Source organism: Poecilia formosa, unplaced genomic scaffold (assembly GCF_000485575.1).
Source record: "Poecilia formosa unplaced genomic scaffold, Poecilia_formosa-5.1.2 Scaffold156, whole genome shotgun sequence".
Lineage (NCBI taxonomy): Eukaryota > Metazoa > Chordata > Actinopteri > Cyprinodontiformes > Poeciliidae > Poecilia > Poecilia formosa.
This window is the reverse complement of record NW_006800095.1, coordinates 1036335-1050450: the sequence shown is the minus strand read 5'-3', so window position 1 is coordinate 1050450 and position 14116 is coordinate 1036335. Positions and strand designations below refer to the sequence as shown.

At 39.2% G+C, this 14116-nt stretch overlaps 1 protein-coding gene across 1 annotated transcript in view; it reads left to right on the top strand.

The window, feature by feature from the left end:
- Positions 1-9202, top strand: part of LOC103146345 (collagen alpha-1(XI) chain-like) — a 92929-nt gene extending 83727 nt beyond the window's left edge. The window contains exons 53-67 of the mRNA XM_007564213.2: positions 2-55; positions 374-427; positions 2186-2239; positions 3584-3691; positions 3967-4020; positions 4273-4326; positions 4863-4970; positions 5076-5129; positions 5214-5249; positions 5364-5417; positions 6192-6453; positions 6650-6762; positions 6916-6984; positions 7108-7341; positions 7962-9202. Coding sequence (XP_007564275.1) covers positions 2-55; positions 374-427; positions 2186-2239; positions 3584-3691; positions 3967-4020; positions 4273-4326; positions 4863-4970; positions 5076-5129; positions 5214-5249; positions 5364-5417; positions 6192-6453; positions 6650-6762; positions 6916-6984; positions 7108-7341; positions 7962-8108 — 1455 coding nt within the window. The 3' untranslated portion in view covers positions 8109-9202. The remainder of the gene's footprint in view (position 1; positions 56-373; positions 428-2185; positions 2240-3583; positions 3692-3966; positions 4021-4272; positions 4327-4862; positions 4971-5075; positions 5130-5213; positions 5250-5363; positions 5418-6191; positions 6454-6649; positions 6763-6915; positions 6985-7107; positions 7342-7961) is intronic.
- Positions 9203-14116: the final 4914 nt, after the last annotated feature.

The window sequence follows — 14116 nt, the reverse complement described above, 5'->3', positions numbered from 1 at the left end:
GGGTCTTGATGGTTTACCTGGTGATAAAGGTGATGATGGTGAACCTGGACAGCCGGTGAGTCTAGCTGATCAGATTTTTACATTTCTTTCCAAGTAAAGGCAAAATCACCAAGTAAAGGCTTATTGTTTTATATTCAGATTTTTCTTTTACAGCTTTTGCTAAACAATGTCGAACCTTTAAGAAAAAATTACAAAGCAAATTTTTTGTATTTTTGGCAGTTTTAACAATAAGAGGAATCTTATAGTTGAGGTGTTTAATATTCTTCTTGTGTTGCAGAATATTGTTCTTTTCCTATCACATGCAGAGCTCATTATCTAACACCACTTAATTTCTATAAAGTGGAGCTAAGTGTTCCTATATGCTCTAATTTAGGGTCCTCCAGGTCCATCTGGTGAAGCTGGAGTACCAGGGCCCCCTGGCAAAAGGGTGAGTAAGTGATGCATCTGATGAGATACTCCTGCTCAGCTCTTGAGATGTTCTCTATTTTGAAAGTGCTTTTAGCGAGCCCTGAGCTACTTCATTACGCACTGATACATATTTATGATGGTATACTTAGATTTTGAATTTATTTCCCTCTGTTTCACTGAACATGATTCCCATAAGAAAAGCAGAGTCTCCAGAGTTTGCAGTAACTGTAGATCGCAGTCACCTTCTGTCCTTTAAACTTGAACAGTGACCTTTGGTAGTTTTATGTTTGCTGTTTTTGCCATTGCACACTGTTTTGTTTTCTGGGTGTGAACAGGAACATTCTGCAACAGGAAGTAGCGTACTGGACTTACTGAACACGTTCCTGCCAGTGGGATGTTTTGTGCCTTCTCTAGAAACCATTGAAGTAGAGTAGTGTTGTATAATCTGTTCATAGCTTTAGATGAGGGAATATGGAAATGTTCACATTACCATAAACTCCAATTATAATATCCACCAGCAGGAAGTCCCTTGGTTACTTGATCAGAGGTCATCATAAGCCATAATGTATTAGGATCAGCTAGACTAAACAGAGATCAAAATCACAATCAGTGACTATATGCAATAATATATATTATATGTAATGTATTATATTTGGAAAATTACGTTCATCAATATCTCCCTCTGTTATTTGTTTAGCATTCTTCATGCATTCTTGTTGCGCAAGGTGTAAAAATTGTAATCTAACTCTTAGCCTGGTGTCAAAACTAATAAAAAATATGTTTTTATTTTATCCCTGATGAATTGGCATAGAAAATTGCTTCCTTTTTGAACTTGGTTAGAATGTATTCACAGATCGTAAAAAGTTTGGATTCTCAATCACCAGCCAAATTCTCAATGTGCATATCGCTTTAACGGAGGGATGCGATCAGAGGTGCTTTTGGAGGCTTTTGCCAGAAAATAATTAATGGGTGTTTCTAATAGCATAGGATCATCTGTGATTAGACATTTCTATGTGGTTTGTATTTTCCAAGCTGAGAGGTTCAGGTTGCATCATGCGCATCAGTTTACAATGCAACTCTTTGGCTTGACTTAAAATGCAGGCCATGTGGGGTTGGTCATACATTTTAAAGACGTTGGTAAGCACTTTTTATCCCCATAATTTGTATTCCTCCAGCTAGCCCGGGACAAATTAGACTCCCATTCCGTGTTCGTATTAATGGACTTCGTGATATAATTTTTCATCCTTCACCAGAGTAAGTCTGGCTAAGTCTCCTTCCCAATATCTCCTTAAAAATTACTCCGATTTGGTGTTCGTTGATGCATGTAGCTTCTTGACTACATTAGCACACACACACACACTAGTGCCTGCATACACATATTTGCCAGGGTTTATGACCTACATTGACGACCTGTGGCTTTTGTTTGGTCTATTCGATTATAGCTTCTAATGCCACATGTCAGCCCACTTACAAGGTTTTGACCAGAGGCTGTTGTGTGGAAATGCTAATGCATTTTTATCAGCTTGTATTTAGAATGTAGGACAGTTTGCTTGCACTCATGCTGGCCGACCTTGCAAACCTCTCCCTCTCTCAAGGTCAGAATATGCTTTAGCTAAATGATTAATGTGCATTAGAAGCTACTGCGTTTTAGTTTATTTTGGATAATTCCACTCCAGATGAACTTCACCTGTGCTCTGGTTCTTTTAAATAAGCCAACATTAGACTTGGGGACTGAGACGAAAAGAGTCTAATGGTGATTGGTTGATGTGTTTCTTAGGGACCTCTCGGATCTCAAGGCCAGGGGGGAAGGCAAGGAGAAAAGGGATCTAAGGTAAGTCCTAGTCATTTGGATTTTATTTACTTTTTCTAGTGATTGAGGTTGTTGTTTTTTGTTTTTGTTTGGATATTTCACACTATTAAGATATTACTGAAAATGATCTCTTGGATCTTAAGCTCTTATGTTATCTGAGTTGTTTTAACCATATAACTCTCAACGTATAATTTTTATGACAAATACTCCTTGGACTGCTACTTCTGCTGTAGGAGTAGCTTTACACTATTATTGTAAACCCACTACTACAGCCTACGTCATACAACTAAATATATTTTGTGCTCCATCATATATATCTGGTGCACATAATTGACACACGTATACATACACACGTGTATATATGTGGGTGTCAATTATGATACAAAAAAAGGGAAAGCCAGTTTCAATTTTCATTTTGCTACAAGGTAAAGATTTCAAATGCTGAAATTTCTCACAATTGTTCTTTGTATCAAACTTTAAAAGGTTATGAGAAGTTTGGCTCTTTATATTGGTTCAAACACCAGCAGTGGTACTATGTAGGTTTGGAGACTTGCGTTTTGCTTTGAGTAATATGATATGATTTATTAATTTCGAAATCTCCCAAAAACTCTCTCTCTGTCTTACAAAACAGCAGAAAAGTTGCACATCTCCAACTCTTTCCACCCGATATCCTGCTGAGGAGTCCTATATATTCATAAAAACCTGCAAATTAGATACATAAGAAGCAGCTGCGTCTCTTCACGTTCCAACTGTTTCACCGTTGCATTCTTGTTTGCACCAGCATCAAGGCGAAAATGTCTGTTTAAGCCATAAAGACAATGTTTGACTTCTAAGTCAGACAACCTGACAAACCGCAGGCGTAGTTTCGCTCTTTGTTTCATTCCTCCTCTTATTTCGCTTCTTCACATACCCCCCTTCACAGACACCCGCTCCACGTTTCGGGTAAAGGATTAGAGACGATTTGACAGGAACAAGGCAAAGCCTGGGAGATGATTTGAGACTGTCAAATCTGGGCCTAATTGGTTGTGAGAGAAGCGTAATCTCCCCCCATTCAATCATCCAGGTCAATATTATGCACCTCTGGAGCTTCAATACATGAGAACCTGATGTTTCTCCTGAAAACATTTCATCTTTTAAGATCTTACAAATACTCCAGTCTTTGTTCTGTTCTCCTTTGGAGCAGGGAACGTTGCAGAGTACCATAGAATATGTTTTGTTAAAGTGATATTTAACCTTTTGTGAAGTTTGGGTAAAGATGATGTAGTCACTGAATAGAATCCACATTTAATGTTTTTTTTTTTCTTTTATTATTTCTGATTTATATGCCTGAGATGGAAGCACATGATGGTTTTCCGTGTATTTCAGGGAGAAGCCGGAGCAGAGGGACCTGTTGGGAAAACAGGACCTGTGGGATCTCAGGGCCCCCCTGGAAAACCTGGTGCTGAGGGTCTGCGTGGAATCCCTGGCCCCGTTGTGAGTCTGGAAGACGCAAAATATTTGATTTTATCACCCAAAGGAACAACCGCGTAGTAGTGACATATTTTAGGTCGGAAGTTTTCTAGGTGAGGTCAAAGGGCTGCAAGCAAAAGAAATCACTGTTGATGTCTGTAATTATTTTTCTTACCCAAGTTCCTGAAGTATAAACCTTGGAGGGAATGGGTGTAAATTTATTTACAATTCATTCTGGATCTGGGTGGCATTCCAAACCTGACCCCAGCTGAAAACATTATGTCGTCTTTTCCTTCCAGGGTGAGCAAGGACTGCCTGGTGCATCTGGTCAAGATGGCCCTCCCGGTCCTATCGTAAGGCATTCCTTTCTATCACTAAGCTTTGGAAATGTTTTAAAATCCGATACACTGCTAATGCACACTGCACAAGCAGCTGTTAAATTTCTAATATTGTTACACCGGAGACCAATTCCTCTTTAAAATATGCTGTTTTAAAATGTACTTTTGATATTTACACAATTTATAACTTCAGTTGCTCTGTGCAACATGTAAAAAAAGGCACATTTAACATGATTTGTGTCATTTGCACTGGTTTCCTCTCCTCAGGGACCTCCTGGACTTCCTGGCATGAAAGGTGACTCTGGATCCAAAGGAGAAAAGGCAAGACAATATTATAATGCTAATCTCATATTGCTTTATAGTCAATGTCTCGTATCCGGTTTCGCACCTTATCTGAAGCTTCCAAAGCGTGCACACATCTAGGCCTGCGTGCACCTTGGCTGTGTTCCCCCTCCTCCCAGTGAGATGAAAAGCCGCTCTGCTCTGAGGAGGTTTCTCACTCGCTGATTTAATGCGCGGGATGAATATGTATAAGACCAAAAATATTGTCTTTGTAATACTCATTGGCTTAGCGCCCACATGCAGCATTCAAAAGCAGATGATCATAACTCATCCAAAGTGGCAGGTGGAAAGACACACCTCAATAAACATGCTAATTATTTATAGACAGAATCAAGACTCTGGCCAAAAGTTTGCCTGGCCAGACACTTCATATAAATTTCCCAGTCAATTTGCATATTTGTTTCTTTCTGCCCCCCAAAGCAATAAGTGCTTTAATAGTAAACTTTGTTCCTTTAATAATGTTATTTATTTCTGTCTTTTAATGAAATAATGTTTTTTTTTTTTTTTTGCTCCAGGGTCATCCTGGTCTGATTGGTCTGATTGGACCCCCGGGTGAACCGGGAGAGAAGGGAGACAGAGGTCTACCCGGACCCCAGGGTGCTGGAGGTGGCAAGGGAGAACCTGTACGTTTCCTGTCATTTTACAGAAATAGTTATTTATCTGAACATTTTGGTTTATTGGTAAAATTATGTTGCCAACTGATTTCACTTCATCCTGTATGTCGCCAGGGTATCGGTGGAGCACACGGCCCACTCGGGCCTCCTGGTCCACCAGGACTTCCTGTAAGCTGCAGTTCTCGTTAAAAGTTTGTCTTGCCTCATTTCTGACCTTCGTTCTTACATTGCCATTGACTTGTTTGTCCCCAGGGTGCGCAAGGACAGAAAGGATCTAAGGGATCAGTCGTAAGTCACTTTTCCTTCACCAATGAATGTTTTGGATTTTTCAGATAAGGATAGAGGTTGGAATAAAGCATTTAAGCGTTTCTAACATCCCCATGATGTGTTTTTCTTTATCAGGGTACAACTGGTCAGAAGGGAGATCCTGGACTCATAGGGCCACCTGGACCACCTGTAAGTTATAGATTCAGCTTGTCCCTTGTAATCTAGACTGTTTTGAGTTTTAAAGAGTTGGTTAGACAAGAATTAATTTCTTTGATGAAGGAGGTAATTCTATATTTTTAGGTGGAATCGATGGAGCTTAATGCAGGGCACTCCTGCAGAAAAGCAGAGAAAATACAGGGAAAATTACTTTCAATATAGGACTTAAAAGAGTTTTTTACTGGCACGGTTTTATGTGGAATATACAAGACTGAATAACATCGAATGCAACCTGCAGACAGTCAAACTCCAGGTGAGCTGTGCTTTCATAACAATCAGCAATTTTAACATCACCGTAGTGAGATCAGGAACATCCTGACCTACTTTACTGATGTGAAGCGTAAACAGTGTTGGGACAAACACAGAGCCTTGAGGGGCACCTTGTTTGGCATTTATGCAACAGAAAATCAGTTTAGTTTCAGATGACTGGTGACAAGAAAGCCATATTTAAAATCACACAACGACTTGGTCTTTAGCTTAACTGACAGAAAAGCTGAAAAGATTTGATCACTGGGAACAGGAATGGCTGTTGGGAACATGCAGGTTTACAATAAGAGACTTAATTATACGTGAAACTGAAATAAAATCTTTGTTAAAGCAGCAAAACAGTTCTGATTTGTCTGACGACATAGAAACGGCAAAAAAGGTTTAATGGAGTCGTTTAGACTCAAGGTTTGAAAGTAGATTTAGTGATAATATTATTACTATGTTATCATTACAAGCTAATCTTTACCTCCTGTGCTGCAGGGTCCACCTGGTGACATGATCCAGCCGCTGCCCATTCAGCAGCCTGGCAAAAAGAGCAGGCGGCAGGCTGAAACGCAAGGAGATGAGGCTTTGACGGATTACGGCATGGAGGGGCCGGGCATGGAGGGAATGGACGACGTCTTCGGATCCCTCAACAACCTCAAACAGGACATCGAGCGCATGAAGTTCCCCATGGGCACCCAGGACAATCCCGCCAGGACCTGCAATGACCTGCACCTCAGCCAGCCCGATTTCCCCGACGGTACAATGAAGACGATCCTTAATGTTGCTGTTTAGCACAACGTATCAATAGCAGCAATTAGTAAACTTTTAAATAGCTTAGTTCAGTTAAAAAAAAAAAAAAGAAACGAAGAGAGGAACAAGATGAGAAAAACATTAAAGAGGATAAAAGCTCGTGTAGACAGTTGGCTTGTTTTATGGATCTGTTTCTCTCTCAGGTGAATACTGGATTGATCCGAACCAGGGCTGCATCGGAGACGCCATCAAAGTGTTCTGTAACTTCACAGCAGGTGGAGAAACATGCATTTACCCAGACAAGAAATCAACAGGAGTGAGTATACGGTGTTAGAACAGCAGCCGTTTAAGGCATGCATGCTCCAGGGTCGTTTAGTAACATTTGAAACTGTGTAAAAGCTGCTTTTAGAAATTGAAATATATATTGTGTTTATTAACTTGACTTTTTTTTTGTGGGCATTTCTTATAGGTTAGAATATCCAACTGGCCTAAGGAATCACCAGGTTCATGGTTTAGTGAATTCAAGCGTGGCAAAATTGTGAGTCCAGAAGACACTGATATACGTCTGAATATGTTTTTTGATGTTTTCTTCATGAATTTCTTCATTTCCTTCATTCCTTCTGGTATTTCCCTAATTCTGTCCTCCTCCAACTATTCTCAGCTGAGCTACGTGGACGGTGGTGACAACAGCATCAACGCTGTTCAGATGACCTTCCTGAAGCTGCTGAGCTCCTCGGCGCGGCAGAACTTCACCTACATTTGCCATCAGTCGGTGGCCTGGTACGACTCCAAGGCCGACAACTACAACAGAGCGCTGCGCTTCCTGGGCTCCAACGACGAGGAAATGTCTTATGACAATAATCCCTTCATCAAGTCGCTGATGGATGGTTGCTCGGTAAACAGACGTTTTTGCTCGCTTTCAAAGTTTCACTTTGCAATTAAACTTTTTTTTCTTCTAAATTCCACAAAATCCCCCTAATCCTCACAAACGTGTAGAGAGTTGCGGGGAAAAAAAGTGTCAGGAAGTGTTCATATTTGATGTGGGAGAAACAGTCCCCCAATATGAGGGATATCCAAGCTTAGAAGGAATAATAAAAAGCCAAAATTGGCTTCTCACACCACTGCACTGCTCGCGTTATCCAATTGAAAAGGAAACAAATGAATAAAAATTCCAAAAAGTGCTGTTTTAGATTGTCAAAAATGCATACATGCTCATTACACTGCATGTTTTTTTGTGATTAAGAAACAGTATTCTATAGTGATTGACATCTGTCATCACTTTTAACAAGCTTTGAAAAGCACAAACTGAGGCTTTAGCAATAGTACCTGAGCTACATCATCTCTACATAAATAACATAACTCAAAAAGAAGAAACAAGAAGTTATAGTGGATTAATTCTTAAGAAGTTACCGCTTTGGTCAAAAACTCCAGCTGGAACTGAATGAATACTTTGAAAGATACTTGAAACTGCTCTGGATCATGTGACGAATCTCTTTCTTCTCACTCTGTGTGCAGATGAAGCAGGGTTATTCAAGGACAGTGCTGGAAATTAACACACCTCGCATCGACCAGTTACCCATCATTGATGTAATGCTGAATGACTTTGGGGAATCCAACCAGAGGTTCGGCTTCGAGGTCGGCTCCGTGTGTTTCCTCGGCTAGACACGCCCGTCTTCCCCCCCGCCCCGCTGAAGGACAGGGTCAGAGAGTCAACAGTAACACCCACATGAAGAGAGCCTCCCTCTCAGCCACCACCTACCGTCTCCTACGAAGTAAAATCCCATTTTCCGTTATTGTAAAGAAGGTCCAACTAGCTGGGAGAAGAAGAAAAGCACGCTTTGACCCTGCCTTAAAAGCGCTGATCAGGGGAAACTCCTCCTTGCCCTCGTAGGGCCAGAATCACGTGACTTTAACTTGTAATGAGAGTGACATCAGGAAAAGGACTTTTGATGCCGTGGTGGACAGTGGCATACTTTCAGCATTAAAGAGAGGATCCACTCGCCCCAAACCTCGCCCTCCCATCTCCCGGTCCTCTCTGCATGCTCCAAGTGATGCTCTGAATTATACCACAGAGGTGCTTTTGTGCAGAATCGCAAAACACTAAAGGTGCTACAAACAGTGCATTTGATAAAACTGTAATTAATAATATTTGAATTTTGTACATTACTGTTCCTCTCTGAATCCACTCTTAACAACTTGCATGTGCTTCTTTGGTTTTAAAGAAATATTTGGTCAACTTTGTTAGAATAAATTTTGTTAGGATATTTAAAGTTTCTTAGAATCTGTCTGAAAACATCTACGACATACATTTGACTAAAGCTTCAATTTGTAAGTATGAATCAGTCCTCTTGTAAATAACATGATTCTTGTCCTCTTTCGTGAGCTTAGAAATTAACTGGAACATAACATCTAACCAAAAAATAAATAAATAAATTTCCCAGTAGGAAATTAAGCCATAATAAAATGAGGTTATAATATAAATATTCTAAAAAAGGGCTTATTCTTCCAGCTGTTATACCTCAGTTTCCTTAAAAAATCTGAACGTTAGACAGTCAAGTTTATATTTTCTGTGGTTTATAACTAATAAAACTATTTTTTTTTTTGTGTGTGTGTGTGTGGGAAAGGTATGTCTAGTTGTTTTCATTCAATCCCAAAGACGTCTTGTGGATATTTCCTTTGTAACAATGAACAAAATGTTTTCATGTGCCTTAAATTGTTCATTTAAGAAATACATTAAAATTGGGCTCTGAAAAACATTGGACTGAACATTTGTGTTGTTGGCTGTTTGACTACAGAAACAAGTAATGTTCGCTTTTTGTGATTCTGTGCCACAAGACTAATATCTCCATCCTTTGTCCCGATAGACAAAGAAAGATAAGTGATTCTTTGTGTTTGGGCTCATTTTACCCACTCTTTTTCTTTTTTTTTTCTTTACCTCTCTCTCTGACTCAGATTTGACCTCGATCAAGATCTGTTTGCATCGCCACTTTCTTGGCTTAAAAGCTCTGGCAACAAATACTTCAGAGCCACTTTCTAAAAACCTGTGTAATTACAGTATGTCTTCAACCTATGTACAACTGCAATAAATGTTTGGTGCTTTGTGCGCATTGCAATCTTTTTGCATTCACTTGCAATATAAAATGAGAGTAAACTGGAGCCACTTTCCCAGTTCAAACTGTGCTGAATGAAAACTCGTCTGCTGTGGTTTTGGTTTCCTAAAAGCACGGCGTGTCCTCAATTCGGCTCATTTTGCTACACTTAGAACAACCTAAAGTGTTCATACCCTTTGAATTTTTTGACATCCTGTCACTTTACACCCACACAAATGTTGTGTTACTGGGTTATTTGTGATACACCAACAGAAACCTGATTGCTAAGTGGTAGAAAAACTACATATGGTTTTGTTTTGGGTTACTTTTCTCCATATATATACATTTGAATAAAAAGAAGCATACAAAAACTTCAGCCAGTTTTTTTTTTTCCTCACTATCTGAAGTTAGTCAGAGCAAATGTCAAAAGTCATGTCTGTTTGCTAAGAGCCACAACAACAATGTGAGAATATGTCAGAGATTTATGTAAAGAATGTCTTTAAAATTAGACGTAAACATATATTTCCTATTTTGCTATTTGATTGTGTTGCCTTTGAACTGTATGACTTGGGTAAAACATTATGGGTATACGTTCACAATCTTTTCACAATAGTTTGCTGGAATTGTGGCCAATTCTTCCCAACAGAACTGGTGTAACTGAGTCAGGCATGCAGGCCACCTCACTCTCTCACATGCCTTTTCAGATCTACCAACAAATTCTCTTCAAGACTAAAATAAGGGCTTTGTAATGGCCATGCTAAAACTTTAGGTTTGCAATGTCTTTTCAGTGTATGGACAGTTCAGGTTTCAACTGTCAGAACCATGCATTTGTGTTGTGTTTCACTCTGATGCAACGAGACGATGTCCCACCAAAACCCACAAAGATCCTAATATTTGTAAAGACACCCCAACCAGTTTGCAATATAATCTAAAGGATGCACACGGCCGCTCTGAGCAAATGAACAAACATCAACAAAACCAAGGAGTTCAACAAGAGTGGAATAAATAAAATGTGTTCAACAATAGAAGACAAGTTATGGATAAAGCTCTGATAAAGTTTGCAGCAGGTTTTTGGTTGTAAGACATTATCCCTGGCTTAGAAGGTGTAACAAAGTATTAATCAGTCTTTCATCCAGAAGCTGAAAAAGCAGGTTACAAGTGCAAGCCTACGAAGACATGAAATGCACACCTTAACTGACAGCTTAACCAAGACGCACGACTGGCGGGGCTACAAAGAGCCACATTACAGCCCTGTGTGGGATTTCTGACCATTACCGCCCTCACCCATCACTTTAATTGATGCACTGTGCTGTTCGATAAATGCATATTCACTGAATGTTTTATTGCAGTTGAACGAGAGCAGAATAAATAAAGTGCGTTCAACAAAAATCTCTCCACATTAAATCACAAATCCTGAGACTAAAATCAACATATCTGCTCAATGAAAAAAATAAAATATATATATCTATGAGACAGTATTAGATATGAAACCCCTGAAAAACATTTGAAAACAATTATGCTGAATTTGAAGTTATTTAACATTATTCAAACCAGTGGCTCAGAACATGCAAATGAATTAAAACATGACGTTTAACCGACACTGGGACATTTAGCCGACTTAAGATTTCTGTGCAGAAAGAGAATATCACTGTGAGACTCTGGTGTCAGGCTACTGAAAGGGTGTTTTTTTTTTTTTTTCTGAAATGTGTGTACACATACTAAATGCTCTCTATGGTGGTTCACTGGACTTGCAGGAAAGTGTTTGTGTGAATTTTCCTCCCATGGGTTTGGAACTGGATTGTCCAGTGATTGAGTCCTGAGGTATCCTGTTATCTCCTCATCATCAGGTGTTGGCCCTGAATTAAAGTAGGAATTTTTCTACCTCTCTGCAAACCAGTTTTTTTGTTGTTGTTGTTGTTTTTTTACCTGTGGTGATGTATCAACATCAAAGCACATGTTCTTTTTTCTTTTTTTGGTGTCTTTGGATGAAGTTGGTCAAAACCTAACTTGCTACATTTTAGAGACCCAGTCTGGGTTCAGTTTTTACTGAGGCCATTGTGGTCGGGCCACAACTTTTCTGCAGTCTCTCGGACTTGTACTGAGAACCACCATTTGCAGCAGCTTTTGAAAAACTGCAATGAAAAAAAAAAATCCCATGCTAACTGTGAGTGCCGTGTTGTCAAGTGTTCAAATTATTTCCAAAAGTCTGAATTTTCCACGGTAACTCAAACAGCATGATGGTGTCATACGCATCCACATCGACAGAGGCTGAAGAAACGGCTTTTGTGCTCAAATATCTTGATTTCCATTTTAATCTCCGTGTCATGTGCACACAAAGATCGCATGAAGCGTAATTAACAGCATAATCCGTATAATGTTGATGTGATAATAGCTCACAGCTTTTATCTGTGCCACTCAAGTGTCCACAAAAAAATGCAAATCTGCAGTAATTATCTTTTCTTCCCAGGGAGCCTGGGGGTTTCACTGGGGTATGAAAGTGTGTTGAAGTCAAGGATGTCACTTATCAGTAATGTTTTGCAAAATAAATGTAGCAGAGAACCAATTAGGAGTTCTGTCACAAGAAACACTCAAAGCAAGCATAAAATGCCAGAGTTTTACTGTTTTTTTAATTGTAAGTTTTCAGCTTTCCTAAGTTCAAGGCCTTGGTTCTCAACCTCTAAATGGTGGACTGCTTCCTTCTCCACAGTCTCCTCCACTTGTCTCATTCTTCTTCTGGAAAACATCTCAAGTGCCACCAGAATGGATGGAAGTTGTTCACAAAGTGTTGCCATAGACACTCTATTTAGGTGCAGGCTTTGACTGAGCCATTCCAGCATTTGGATATGATTTCTAAGCCACTCCATTGTAGTTCTGGTTGCATGTTTAGTCTCATCCTGCTGGAAGGTCAACCTCCAACTTCTAACACATCTTCTTACAGAATTACCAAATATTTAGCCCTGTTCATATTCCTGTCAACTCTGACCAGTTTTCATATCCCTCATCATGACAGAACACCCCAAAGCATGATGCTGCCACTGCCATTTTTCACTGGAGGACTGACTTTATGTTCCTGTGCAGTGTTAGCGCTTTAATTTTCAGCCTAGCCTGAACAAGGGCAAAAAGGGAAGCTTTGGTCACGTCTGTCCGAAGAACATTCTTCCAAATATTTTCTGTTTTTGTGGAAGGTTGTAGGTTCAATTCCAATTTCTTCCTGTCACGCAAGGCATTTAACTTCCTGTATCTGTGTATAAATGTGTGTGTATGTGAGTGTGAATGGGTGAATGTGTCTGTGGTGTAAAGTGCTTTGAATGTTCATTATGAAAGGAAAGGCACTTATTTAAATTAAGTTCATTTACAACTTTTTTTTGACGCCACACAGTCAATTTAACTTTGTTGTTACTTTAAATATGTTTTCCTTTGCCCCTCTTAAAACATTCCCATGTTACAAAGAAGGTAATAACACATAAATGTGCATTCATTGCGCATGAATCCCGTGCATACAACCCAAGATCAGCTGTGTCTTTCTGTTTCACTGAGCAGTTTGTGTGTTGCATTCTGGAACGTTTCCCTGTTGTGGTTTGGCTGGTGTTGACATGCAGTCGTTCCAGAAGAACTGTTTGCAGAAGAAAACAATGGATGACTGGCATTTATTGGTCCTGCTGCCTTTTTTCTGCTCAAGCAAGCAGCAAGCCAAGAAATGGCGACCCTCCTCTAGAAAGAGAGGGAGGGAGAGGGAGAAAGAGCAGAAACCATCATGCCCATGGGTGACTGAGAATCTGAACCAGAGTTTAACAAACTTTATTTTAAAATATACAATGATGCAAAAATGTTTACACTAAAAGAATGTTTTTCTCTTATCGGGTGTCAGGGTCTAGAAAACCTGACATTAAACATAAGACAGTAACCTGACATGACTTCCCTCGACACATGCATTCACATAATTGTACTTAATTTTTATTTTTCATTTATTTTAAAATAACTTTTGTGTTTTGAACATGCTCAAAATCTACTCATGTGAAAGTCCATTTAACTGTTGCAGGAATCAGAATAGACAAAACAAGCCATTTAAAAGAAATGATCGCTTTCCATTGAGAGTTTAATAAAAAAAAGAAAAGAAAAAGGTTTTTAGCTTCTATCAGACATAAAAATTGATATTGAAAAGTAGCAAAAAAGTACAACTGGACAGGTTTTTTTTTTTTTTCCAGGAAAAAAAATCTTGTGTGAATCAAAAAAATAATAATCCTAGACACATTTTGTTCCAGAACTTTACTTTTTACTCACAGATCACATTTAAGTTAATGTGTAATATCACATAAAGATTGTAAAGTTACCCAAGAAGTGTCATTTAATTTGGGACTGCACATCTTTCTTGTAGCTAGACAAATCTGCCAATAGTCTTTTTCCGTAAATGCATAAGGTATTATTCCTCTCATTTGGAAAAGCAGAAGTGAAGAAAATTAGAAACTGAAATTGTCAATTTCTTTGGTTAGGATTGTGCGTCTTACCGTGTCAGCTTTCAAACAGAGTGGAAACTTTCTTGTCTCCTGGCCTAATTCATTCTGTGATGGTGCCTGGCTGTTC